Here is a 12,892-nt window from a genome sequence, read left to right on the forward strand (position 1 = left end):
GAATACGCCCTGTGAAACCTTGCGCTGTATTTCAGACATTTACATGTATCACAGTCCAACTCAAGCCGCTTTTGTATTTGAAGGGCACTGTGAAATTTTCTTTAGAACTAATCTTGGACTCAGTAGCAATCCTGGCTATTTGAATAATTTATATCGAGACGCAGCAGCCGGAGCCGATAAGCGATTTTTCTGGCATTGTTAATTTCCCAGGTGCTTAAATAATCTGTTCATGTCCTTTTAACTGAGGTTGTAAAAAGTGAACGTCTACTATTAATATTTAATGATAACTGTGGTGTTTGTTAATTGTTTAGTTATGTGCCAAGCACGGAGATAGACAGAAGACAATTAGAAACAATTTGAATCACATAAGGGTCTCACAGACTAGGGAGGAAAGAGGTAGTTGATTCCCATTTTACAGATTAGAAAACTGAGGCACAGAGCAGCCAAGTGACTTGACCAAGGTCACACAGCAGACAAGTGCAGAGCCGGAATTTGAACCCAGGTCCTGTGACTTAAAGGCCTCATATTCTTCCTCAGCTCAGCTCTCCACGTTCCTGCAACCTTCCTACACCAGCCCCACGTTCATCCCCCCGTCTCCTCATTGTGCCTCAGGTTCCTCATCTGTAAAATGGGGATTAAACACTTGCTCTCCCTCCCACCCAGGCTGCGTCTGACCCGATTATCTCGTGTCTCTCCAGTGCTTAGTACAGGGCTTGGCCCCTAACAGGTGATTACTAAATAGCGCAGTTATTAGCTACTTCTTTAGGGAATTCACTGGAGAGACAAAATCACTTCTCAATAAATCAGTGATATTTATTGAGCGCTTACTGTTTGCAGAACGCTGTAGGGCGCTCTTGGGAGACTACATAGAGAAGCAGCGTAGCTTAGTGGAAAGAGCCCGGGCTTGGGAGTCAGAGGTCGTGGACTCGAATTCCGACTCCGCCGCTTATCAGCTGGGTGACTTTGGGCGAGTCACTTGACTTCTCTGTGCCTCAGTTATCTCATCTGTAAAATGGGGATTAAGACTCTGAGCCCCACGTGGGACAACCTGACTGCCTTGTATCTACCCCAGTGCTTAGAACAGTGCTTGGCACATAGTAAGCGCTTACAAATACCATCATTATTATTATTATTATTATTAATAATAATACAAGAGAGTTGGTGGGCATGTCCCCAACCCCAAAAAGAGCTTAAAGTCTACGTGGGGTGGCAGACAATAAAGTAACATGCATAAAGTGCCGTGGGGCTGAAGGTGGTGTGAATATCAGTATCAATTCTAAGCTACATGATGTATTTCTTGGACCTCCTCAGTCATTTCTTCAGAGTTTTATCTCAGAATATTCCCGAGAATTCCTTTCCTGAAACAGTTTTGCCAACTTTCTAATAACCACATAAAGCTTCAGGGGTTACAGTGCCTCTGCCAGAATGTTATTTATCAGAAATTCATTCTTCTCACAGTGTCCTGCTTTCACCCTGTGAATAGGGAGAACGTCTGGGTGTAAAAATGTCCTCATATTTCTTTACCTCAAGTTTGTTGAATATTTTGTCCTAATGTTGGTTTTACATTAACCATATGTAAAGAAGATGAATTTGTTTTGACAAACAGGAATTTAGCGTCAACCTTTATTAGGCAAAGGGTTCTTTCTAACTGGAGCGTGTCATCAATAGATATTCCCCTGAGATTTTGTAAATTGTTCAGAGAAACTTATTATCTCAGAACTTTCTCACTTGAGTTTTATTTCGTTTTGTTTACTTGGAACCATGGATGTTGGACAACCAAGCATTAGGTCTAACTCTTAGGCTATTAGAGCTGGAAACGATCTCCAACTACCATCTGCTCCCGGACGGTAGATGACCAAACGCTCGGAGGATGATTTGCATTTTCTTTAAAGATCTTCCAGGATCGAGCGCCACAGCTTCCCTTGTTTTTTCTCCACTCTGACAATCAGTAAGTTCTTCCTTATGTCCCGAAATCTCTCCCAGTTTAATACAAACCACTTCCTCTTGCTCAGTCAATCAGTCAGTCGACCGATTGTATTTAGTGAGCACTTAAACTGTGTGCAGAGCACTGTACTAAACACGTGGGAGAGTACAGAATAACAGTCGATAGACACGTTCCCCGACCCTCAAAGCTTGCAGTCCGCAATGTCTTGAACAGTGTCCTCCCTCTGATAGCGGTGGCTATGCTTGAAGTTGGTTATTAACTCACCTTTTATGACATCACTGGCAGCAGTATTTATTGAGCATCTATTGTGTACAGAATACACACGTTTGGGAAAATACAAATCAACAGAGCTGACAGACTTGATCCCCGCTCGGAAGGGACAAACTGTGTGTAGGGAGAGACGGACATTAAAGTACGTTACGGAGAGGGGAATTAGTGGAGTATAAGGATATTCACACGGGAGCTGTGGAGCTGGGGTGACTCGACAAGCAGCATGGTCTAGCGGAAAGAGCGTGGTCCTGGGAGTAGAAGGATCCGGGTTCTAATTCCGGGTCTGCCATCTACCTACTGTGTGACTTCGGACCAGTCACTTAACTTCTCTGACCCTCAGTTACCTCATCTGCAGAGTGGAGATTCACTATCTGTTCTCCCTCCTATTTAGACATCGAGTCTCATGTTGGACCTGATTATCTTGTATAATGATGTTGGTATTTGATAAGCGCTTACTATGTGCAGAGCACTGTTCTAAGCGCTAGGGTAGATACAGGGTCATCGGGTTGTCCCACGTGAGGCTCGCAGTCTTCATCCCCGTTTTACAGATGAGGTCACTGAGGCACAGAGGAGTGAAGTGACTTGCCCACGGTCACACAGCTAAGTGGCGGAGCCTGGATTCGAACCCATGACCTCGGAGTCCCAAGCCCGGGCTCTTTCCGCTGAGCTACGCTGCTTCTCCTTGTATCTGCCTCAAAGTTCAGTACATTGCTTGACGCAGAGGGAGCGCTTAAATTCTATAGCCATTAAGGAATACACGGCCAAGTGCGTAGTCAACGCAGAGGGTTGGAGGATAGAGGAAACGCGGACTTATTTGGGGAAGGATTTAGGGGGGATTGAAGGTGGGGAGAGGGATGGACAGTTGGAAATGATGGGGGAGGGAATTCCAGGTCTGAAAGGTCGGTGGGGGGAGGTACAGAAAGTAGGGATGGAATTAGAATGGAGTTTGGAGAGCTGCATTGCAGTAGGAGATAATAAGAGTGATGTTGGTCTTTATTAAGTGCTTACTATGTGTAGAGCGCTGGGGTAAATAGAGGGTAATCAGGTTGTCCCACGTGGGGCTCACAGGCTTAATCCCCATTTTACAGATGAGGTAACTGAGCCACTGAGAAGTGAAGTGACTTGCCCACAGTCACACAGCTGACAAGTGGCAGAGCCGGGATTTGAACCCATGACCTCTGACTCCCAAGCCCGGGCTCTTTCCACTGAGCCACGAGATCAGCGGTGTAAGTGAGGGAGAGAGCTGGCCGGGTGTTTTAAAGCTGACGGTGAGGAATATGGGAAGCGGCACGGCACCGTGGACAAGGCACAGGCCTGGGAGTCAGAAGGTCGTGGGTTCCAATCCCGGCTCCGCCGCCTGTCTGATGTGTCACCTTGAGCCATTGCTCTGTACCTCAGTTTCTTCATCTGTAAAATGGGGATTAAGACCGTGAGCCCCATGTGGGTCAGGGTCTGCGTCCCAACCGGTTTGCTTGTATCCACCCCAGCGCTTAGTACGGTACCTGTCACAGAATAAGCGCTTAACAAATACCAGAATTAATGAAATTAATTCTATTGGATGCGGAGGTGGATGGGGACCCGGAGGGCAGACCGAGCGTCCAGGTCTAACCTGATCCCCGGCACGGCACCCTCTCTAAGCGGGCTACCAACCGAGCAGTCCCTGGGTGTATCTGAGCGGTCGTTTCCGGTGCGGACACTGTGGTGTTCCTGAGGATCGGATCCCATCGAGGCCTAGTGGATAGGGCCCGGGCCTGGGAGTCAGAAGGACCCGAGTTCTAATCCCGGCCCTGCCACGTGTCTTCTGTGTGACCCTGGCCGATTCACTTCTCCCAGCCTCAGTCACCTCATCCGTAAAACGGGGATGGAGATGTGGGGCAGGGACCCTGTCCAACCCCGCTTAACTTGTATCAACCCCAGCAATAAGGGTGTTTGTGAAGCGCTCACCGTCTGCTAAGCACTGTGCTCAGTAGGTGCTTAACAAATACCGTCATTATCACTCATTGTTTTCGTCTGTCCACGGCTTTATCCATCGTCGGCGGTTTTTAAGGACGGCGAGCTACTGCCGGAGACAGTTGTCACCTTTTGACTCCCCTTGCTGGCAAACTCTTCCCCCCTTTCCCTCTCCTCCTCCCCCTTCCCCTCGGCACCGTGCTCGTCCGCTCAACTGTATATATTTTCATTACCCTATTTATTTTGTTAATGAGATGTACATCGCCTTGATTCTATTTCCACGTGGGACAACCCGATTCCCCTGTGTCTACCCCAGCGCTCAGAACAGTGCTCTGCACGTAGTAAGCGCTTAACGAATACCAACATTATTATCTAATTGCTATCGTTTTAATGAGCCGTGCATCCCCTCGAGTCTATTTATCGCCATCGTTCTCGTCCGTCCGTCTCCCCCGATGAGACCGTGAGCCCGTCAAAGGGCGGGGACCGTCTCTATCTGTTACCGACCTGTCCGTTCCAAGCGCTTAGTCCGGTGCTCCGCACATAGTAAGCGCTCAGTGAATGCTACCGAATGGGTGAGAGTCCGGGGTCATCACCCTCGGCCGGCTAATCGCTTCCTTCCTGGAAGTTTGGCCGGTCCCCTTCCAGCAAGCGCCGGCCCTGGCAGATGAGTGACGGTTGGCGTGGGTCTCACACTTTGCGTCCGATCTGTCTGCCGCAGGTGGAGACGATAGGGGATGCGTATTGCGTGGCAGCAGGACTCCACAGGAAGAGCCTTTGTCATGCCAAGCCCATTGCCCTGATGGCACTGAAGATGATGGAGCTGTCAGAGGAGGTGCTGACGCCCGACGGAAGACCCATTCAGGTAACGCGCCGAGGCGATGGCATTCGTTGAGCGCTTCCCGTGTCTACCGACTCCCTTGTGTTGTTATTAATAATGATAATGACGGATCTGTGAAGGGCTTACTATGTGCCGAGCACCGTTCTAAGCGCCGGGGTAGAATCCAGGTAATCGGGTTGTCCCGTATGGGGCTCCCAGTCTTCGTCCCCGTTTTACGGAGGAAGCAACTGAGGCCCAGAGAAGTGACTCGCCCAGACAAGTGGCGGAGCGGGGATTAGAACCCGTGACGTCTGGCTCCCAAGCGCAGGCTCTTCCCACGGAGGCACACTGCTTCTCAAGTGGTATCTATTAAGCGCTTACTGCTCAAAACACCGGAGTAGGTTGGAGCTAATCATGTGACACCGTCCCTGTCACTCGTTCATTCAGTCGTATTTATTCAGCTCTTACTGTGTGCGGAGCGCTGTTCTAAGCGCTTGGGAGAGTACAAAATAACAATCAACGGACACATTCCCTGCCCGCAATGAGCTTACGGACTAGTCTGTCCCACATGGGGCTCCCAGTCTTCATCCCCATTTTCCAGATGAGGGAACTGAGGCCCAGAGAAGCGAAGTGACTTGCCCAAGGTCACACAGCAGACAAGTGTAGGAACTGGGATTAGAACCCAGGTCCTCTGACTCCCAGCCCCTCGCTCTCTCCACTAGGCCAAAGTCTTGAGACCCCCCCCCCCGCAAAAATTGTTTTCCATTCCTTTGGAAAGCAATAAAAATAAATGATTTTATTTTAGTAATTTTAAATTTTAATTGTATTTTAGTAAATAAAATTTCCACGCAGTAAACCTGGGAGTCAGAAGGGCCTGGGTTCTAATTTCGGATCTGCCACTTGTCTGCTGGATGACTTTGGGCGAGTCACTTCACTTACCTGTGCTTTAGTTACCTCGTCTGTCAAATCGGGATTAAGACTGAGAGCCCCAAGTGAAACATGGACTGTGTCCAAACTAATTAGATTGTGAAACGTGGACTGTGTCCGGACTAATTAGATTGCGTCTACCCCAGAGCTTAGTACGGTGCCTAGCACGTAGCAAGAGCCTAGCAAATATCAATATATATATAAAATGAATTAAATTATATTAAAATTATATTAACATATATATTAACGTCTATGTGCCTCAGTTACCTCATCTCTAAAATGGGGATTGAGGCTGTGAGCCCCATGAGGGACAGGGGCTGTGTCCAACCTGATTTGCTTGTATCCACCCCAGTGCTTAGAACACATAGAAAGTGCCTAACAAACCACAGTTATAATTATTATTTGGCAAACAGCCTGAGCAACCCTAACATTTTTAAGTCTCCCATCTGGGCAGTCTTACCTGTGGATCGTTTTCTATATCTTTTTTATCTCCTCAATGGGCGTTCTTTTTTGATTTAAGCTTTTTCAAAGCAGACATGGATTATAGGAAGACAAAATCTTGGGAATTGGGGTTTCTTAAATATCCGTCAATATTTCACTCCTTTTACATTACAAAGCTCTGACGCCACACAGCTGCATCCCACAGTTAAATCAAGAAAGGAATCAGGCCTCAATCAAGGGAGTGAAATCGAACGAGAAATTAGAAAGGAAATTCAAATGTTGAAATGACCAAATAAGATTGCTCTCATTTCTAATTTCTATAGTTGCCGTCTGTATCTTGTTTAGTTTGTTTTTATGTGAGCTTTTCATTGACATGAGAATGCTTCTAAATTCTGTGGTTAATTGTATCTCCCAGTATAATAAGATCAATGTGCAATAGACTAGTATTCATATGGAATCATTAGTTGTCTTAAACCAAGATGAATGGCACAATTCCGGCTCTTTTCGAATCACTTTTTAATTCTTTTTAAATATTGTGTGCTAAACGTGTGCAAAACAGCATTGTGAAAGCCCTTGGGAGAGTACAGTGCAATAGAGTTGGTAGAGAGGATTCCTTTTCCCAAGGATCTTACAACCTCGTGGTGTAAAATAAAACAAAAAGGTAAGTTTTCTTACTGGTCACGTTTTGGAGATCCTAAAACTACTTGAAATATTCCCTTAAAAAAGCCAATGTGCCACCTTAATACTACCCTGATTTGGGCCCCATTTCTCCCCCCCACCATTAACTGGTAAATTTGCTTGTCTTTTAACAAAACAGAATGTGTTTCATTTTAGTGCTTTTAATTATTTCAACTTTTGTCTGAATATGCTAAATAGAAACATCACTATTCAAGGGTGTTAGATTGGATTCCATTTCTGGAACATTCAAATAAAAAGTCATGACTATCATTTAGTAATACTCGAATATATGAATACATTTCTTACTCAGAAAGCAGAATACATTTGAAAGGTATACCTTAGAGGAAAAAACCACGTATTTTTATGTTTCCAAAGAAGTTCGGTTAAGGGGCAGTTTTGCCGCTAAATCCCAGTGTGTAACTTTTTATTTCCAATCTCTAGTTCTTTACCATCTATTTTCTTCACATTTCATCACGGGAACATTTGAATTCAAATAAACTTCAGGAGTTCAGATAGCAGCACATTTCAAAAAGTAATAATAATAATGTTGGTATTTGTTAAGCGCTTACTATGTGCAGAGCACTGTTCTAAGCGCTGGGGTAGATACAGGGTGATCAGGTTGTCCCACGTGAGGCTTACAGTCTTAATTCCCCATTTTACAGATGAGGTAACTGAGGCACAGAAAAGTGAAGTGACTTGCCCACAGTCACACAGCTGACAAGTGGCAGGGGCGGGATTCGAACCCATGACCTCCGACTCCCAAGCCCGGGCTCTTTCCACTGAGCCACGAAACAGATTTGAAAAATACTGTGTAATTGTATTCAAAGACTATTGTGCTCAGTTTCAATTGCAAATGAGTGCAATGTTTTGAATATTCCTAAGAAATTCATACATCTCAGCCCCAAACTGTAACCGGCTAACAGAAATTACACAGGCTACAGTCATTCGCAAATCATTAAACTGTCATTTCTGTAATGAGCCAACAGCCTTTTGGCTTTTTTGTTTAAGCTTCTAAAATTATTTTCTTCTAATGAGTCTACATCTTTCATAGCCGTTTCTTTTATGAGGCAAACTTGATGGTGGCGTTTTAAGTATTTATGAGATTTCATCTCTGGAAATATTACAATGCCCAACCCGTCCCTCTAAAATTATAGCCTAAGAATTGGTTTAGAAACGGAAAAAAGTGATTGCTTAATGATCTGAATCATTTCTTCCGATTTTAAGGTGGATGGTCGATGAAATTCTCAACAGGAAAGTTTCCCGGAACGAGGATCGTTCCTGGACACTTTTGTGTCTGTGTCGTAGCCTTGATTTCGCACGCTCCAATCTCCACTAGTCAACTTACCTTGTATCTGGACTGTAAATTTGTTGTAGGCAGGAAGTGTGTCTACCAACTCTATAATATTGTTATCTTGGGCTCTCCCAAGCACTTAGTACAGTGTTCTGCACATTATAAGCGCCCAATAAATCTGGTTGATGGATTAACCTACCCCAGCGCTTAGTACAGTGCCTGGCACATAGCGCTTAACAAATATTATTTTAAATAAGCAACTTAGAGGATGGGTAGCAATGTTGGTATTTGTTAAGCGCTTACTATGTGCAGAGCACTGTTCTAAGCGCCGGGGTAGATACAGGACAATCAGGTCGTCCCACATGAGGCTCACAGTTAATCCCCATTTTCCAGATGAGGTAACTGAGGCACAGAGAAGTCAAGTGACTCGCCCACGGTCACACAGCTGACAAGTGGCAGATCCGGGAGTCGAACCCATGACCTCTGACTCCGAAGCCCGGGCTCTTTCCACTGAGCCACCCTGCTTCCCTGGGTACTGATGTAAATAGGACTTGCCCTGTCGCCTCTTTACAGATAAAAACTTCCCTCTAGACTGTGAGCTCGCTGTAGGCGGGGAACTGTGTGTGCCAGTTCCGTTTCACTGTACTCTCCCAAGTGCTTAGTACAGTGTTCTTCACATAGTAAGCACTCAATAGAAGCAGCGTGACCTTGGAAAGAGCCCGGGCTGGGAGTCAGAAGGAACCGGGTTCTAATCCCAGCTCCGCCAGTTATCTGTTTTGCGTCCTTGAGCAAATGACTTCACCCTGTGTTACCCCAGCGCTTAGTTCGGTGCCTGGCACATAGTAAGCACTTGACAAAGACCACAATTATCATCATTATTATTAAATAGATACCATTGATGACGACGATGAGAAGGATGAAGAAACATCACGTATTCTGCATTTCTCCCACCTTCCCTCCCCGCTACCTTATGAACTCCTAAAAGGCAGTGCCTAATTACTCTGTCGTACTCTCCCAAGTCGAGCGGTTTGTTGGTGGCAAAGACCGATGAAAGATTGCTTGATTCCCTGATCTTGTAATAGAGAAGCAGCGTCGCTCAGTGGAAAGAGCCCGGGCTTGGGAGTCCGGGGTCATGGGTTCGATTCCCACCTCTGCCACTTGTCAGCTGTGTGACTGTGTTGCAAGTCACTTCACTGGGCCTCAGTTCCCTCATCCGCAAAATGGGGATGAAGACTGGGAGCCTCATGTGGAACCGCCTGATGACCCTGTATCTCCCCCAGCGCTTAGAACAGTGCTCTGCACAGAGTAAGGGCTTAACAAATACCAACATAATCATTAATATTATTATTATTAATCGTATCGTATGTGTGTTTGTTCATGTATGTGCGTGTGTGTGTATATTTTAACAGTGATGGGGGCCTGTATCCCTACCGCCTGGGAAGGACTTCCCTATCTCAAGAGGTCCAACTTTTGCCCACTCTAATACCCTTTCGGGATGTCTTCCCGTCCCATTTTTTCTTACCCATTTTTTCTTCAACCAACATCGTGTGATTCTCCTTCATTCATTCATTCAGTCGTATTTATTGAGCGCTTGCTACGTGCAGGGCTCTGTACTAAGCGCTTGGAAAGTACAGTTCGGCAACAGATAGAGCCAATCCCTACCCAACAACGGGCTCACAGTCTAGAAGGGGGAGACGGACAATAAAACAAAAGAAGTCTCTTTCCTTTTGTCATATTCTCTTATTAGTAGAAATCAAGGTAGTGGTAATAACTGTGGCATTTGTTAAGCACTTACTGTGTGCCAAGCACTGTTCTAAGCACTGGGGTAGATACGAAGTAATCAGGTCGGACACAGTCCCTCTCCCACAGGGAGTTCACGGTCTTAACCCCCACTTTACAGATGAGGTAACTGAGGCCCAGAGAAGTGAAGTGACTTCCCCGGGGTCACACAGCAGACATGTGATGGAGCTGGGATTAGAACCCACGCCCTCTGACTTCCAGACCAATGCTCTTTCCACTAGTCCACTCAGCTTCTAAAACCAGGTAATTGGGGGAAACCCCAGAAACAGGCACAAGGAGAGAAAAAGGGAGTGTCTAAAAGAGGGAGAGGAAAAGGGAGGGAGACAGAGGGAAGGAGGGAGGGAGGGAGGGAGAGAGAGAGAGAAAAATTTCTTTTAGTACTCGATGCAAATCTGACACCCAGGTTCTAGAACCTGGAGGCAGTTGTTGCATTTGGAAGTTGTTTCTTTTTTTAAAAAAAGGTTCATGTTCTAGTTTACCCAATTTATTTGTACTCCCAGAGAGCAAATGCACCAACCAGAAATACATATCCATAATCTGGAGCTTCTGGATGAATAGTTATTTGCTGTGAATACATTTACATCCCCAAATCCAGATTTGTAAGGAGCCCTAGCTGAATTTTCAAAGATGCACACATTTGAAATAAAATTTGGTCAAGTGGGAAGATTCAGCTGGGAAACCATACTCATTTTTTTCTTTGGTGTTTGTTTAGGGCTTATTAGGTACCAGGCACTGTACTAGGTGCTGGGGTGGATACGAGCAGATCGGGTTGGACACAGTCCCTGTCTCATGTGGGGCTCAGTCTCAATCCCCATTTTACAGATGAGGTAACCGAGGCCCAGGGAAGTGAAGCGACTTGTCCAAGGTCACCCAGCAGACGGGTGGCAGAGCCGGGACTGTAACCCGTGACTTTCCGATTCCCAGCTCTGTGATCTAGCCTTCGCCCGCTTGGTGGGTGCAATTATCTGCTTCAGTGAAGCAGGACGTTTGCCCTGGGTCTTTGGGGGAGCAAAGTTCCAAATTCCTTTCACTACAGATCAATTTTAGCCTCGTGCACTTGAGGCCACGCGGACAAAAAATCAGCGGATTGATTATTTCTCCAAGGAATTTGGTGACGTCCCCCTTGACCAAAAGGATCATTCACAATTCACCAAATAATTTAGTAGTAAGAGTCAGGTTAGGAAAAAAAATTCAATTTGAAGAATTCCTGTCACATGGGTCTGAACCAGAAGGAGTCCCAAATCCTACTTCTTTCATATTTATCATCATCTTTGACTTGTGTTTCAGCTTTCTCTATATGTAGGTTGCCAGTCTTGTCTCCATCTCCACCCCCTGATTCTTAGATTTTGAGCTCCTTACGTTTGCGGGGACTGTGACTTTACCTCATCTGTGTATTTCATTTCCCAGCACACGATCCCTAGCTCTGCACATAGTAGGTGCTCAATAAATACGACTACCTCTATTCTTCTTAGGGTAGACATAGCCTTAAAAGGGTATTCTTTGCTCTTACAAAAGAGGGAGAAGAATTTAACTTGACTTTGTTGCCAGTGCCTGATTATGATTAAAATTTAGAAAAATATTTGGACCTCCTGGAAGGGATGATTCCATCTAGATTCAAAATATTTATCAGTTTTGTTGGATCCCAGATAACAACTGAAAGCACTATTTATTCCAACCTTTGTTTTCCTCCAAGTTTATGAGGCGCCTTGTGTCGTTCTCCAAACTGTGCTTGTAATGAATCTTGACTTACTAATCGCAGGAGAATTTGGGACAGCAAGGAAGAATTTTCCCCTTTGGTCCTTAGTGACCTCTTCCAGGGCAGAAGAGTTTTAATAACTTTTTAAATGGAACATGGAAAGTCCTGAAAAATGACCGCACTTTTCCATTCTCATGTCCTCCTCTCTCCTCTCCCACCACAAACACTTTTTAGAAAATAGCTGAAGCTTTTTCTTAGGTGTGAAAGTTTTTGCATTTTTCTCACATTTGTCAGTAGTTTCAAATCATTCCAAGAGAATAATTGAGGTGCATATGGAGGGTAGATCGCTGTGTCCTATATTTGATGCATTCCAAATCTTGAAATCTGAGCAGTTGCTGAAAAATAACTTTTTGCTCTTGGAAACAGTAATTGATTCTGTATAATAATATTTTCTCAGCACCTGGGTTTGCGCGGTTACTGTGTTGGATGTTGTACTAGGTTAGTTTCTCTGCCCTCTAGATATCCTCTTCAAAGGCACACACAAACTTGGAGAAAGTTACGCAGAGTCCTAGAAAATCCCCCAATAATGTCCCTTTTGTCGATTTGCCCCACCAGAAAGTTACCCAGCGTTATTCTCATCATTCATCTATTCATTCGATCATATTTATTGAGTGTTTACTCTGTGCAGAACACTGTCGAACAGTTTATAGTCAGACCTTTTGAAACTTCTTCAGACCCCTTTAAAAAAAAATCTCTGGACCCTGAATTCTGGAGGAACTAAATTTATGCTTTTTCATAGAATGCCAAGATATCCATGGGGGAAGCAGCGCGGCTCAGTGGAAAGGGCCTGGGCTTCGGAGTCAGAGGTGATGCGTTCGACTCCCGGCCCTGCCACTTGTCAGCTGTGTGACTGTGGGCAAGCCACTTAACTTTTCTGTGCCTCAGTTATCTCATCTGTAAAATGGGGATTAACTGTGAGCCTCAGGTGGGACGACCTGATTACCCTGTATCTCCCCCAGCGCTTAGAACAGTGCTCTGCACAGAGTCAGCGCTTAACGAATACCAACGTTATTATAT

At 45.3% G+C, this 12,892-nt stretch overlaps 1 protein-coding gene across 1 annotated transcript in view; it reads left to right on the forward strand.

Annotated features, from left to right (window-relative positions):
• The window catches only part of GUCY1A2 (guanylate cyclase 1 soluble subunit alpha 2), a 149,526-nt gene that overhangs the window by 118,147 nt on the left and 18,487 nt on the right, over positions 1 to 12,892 (forward strand). The window contains exon 6 of the mRNA XM_029048284.1: positions 4,884 to 5,027. Within this exon, the coding sequence (XP_028904117.1) occupies positions 4,884 to 5,027 (144 nt within the window). The remainder of the gene's footprint in view (positions 1 to 4,883; positions 5,028 to 12,892) is intronic.

This window comes from Ornithorhynchus anatinus, chromosome 20 (genome assembly GCF_004115215.2).
Source record: "Ornithorhynchus anatinus isolate Pmale09 chromosome 20, mOrnAna1.pri.v4, whole genome shotgun sequence".
In the NCBI taxonomy this organism is placed as follows: domain Eukaryota; kingdom Metazoa; phylum Chordata; class Mammalia; order Monotremata; family Ornithorhynchidae; genus Ornithorhynchus; species Ornithorhynchus anatinus.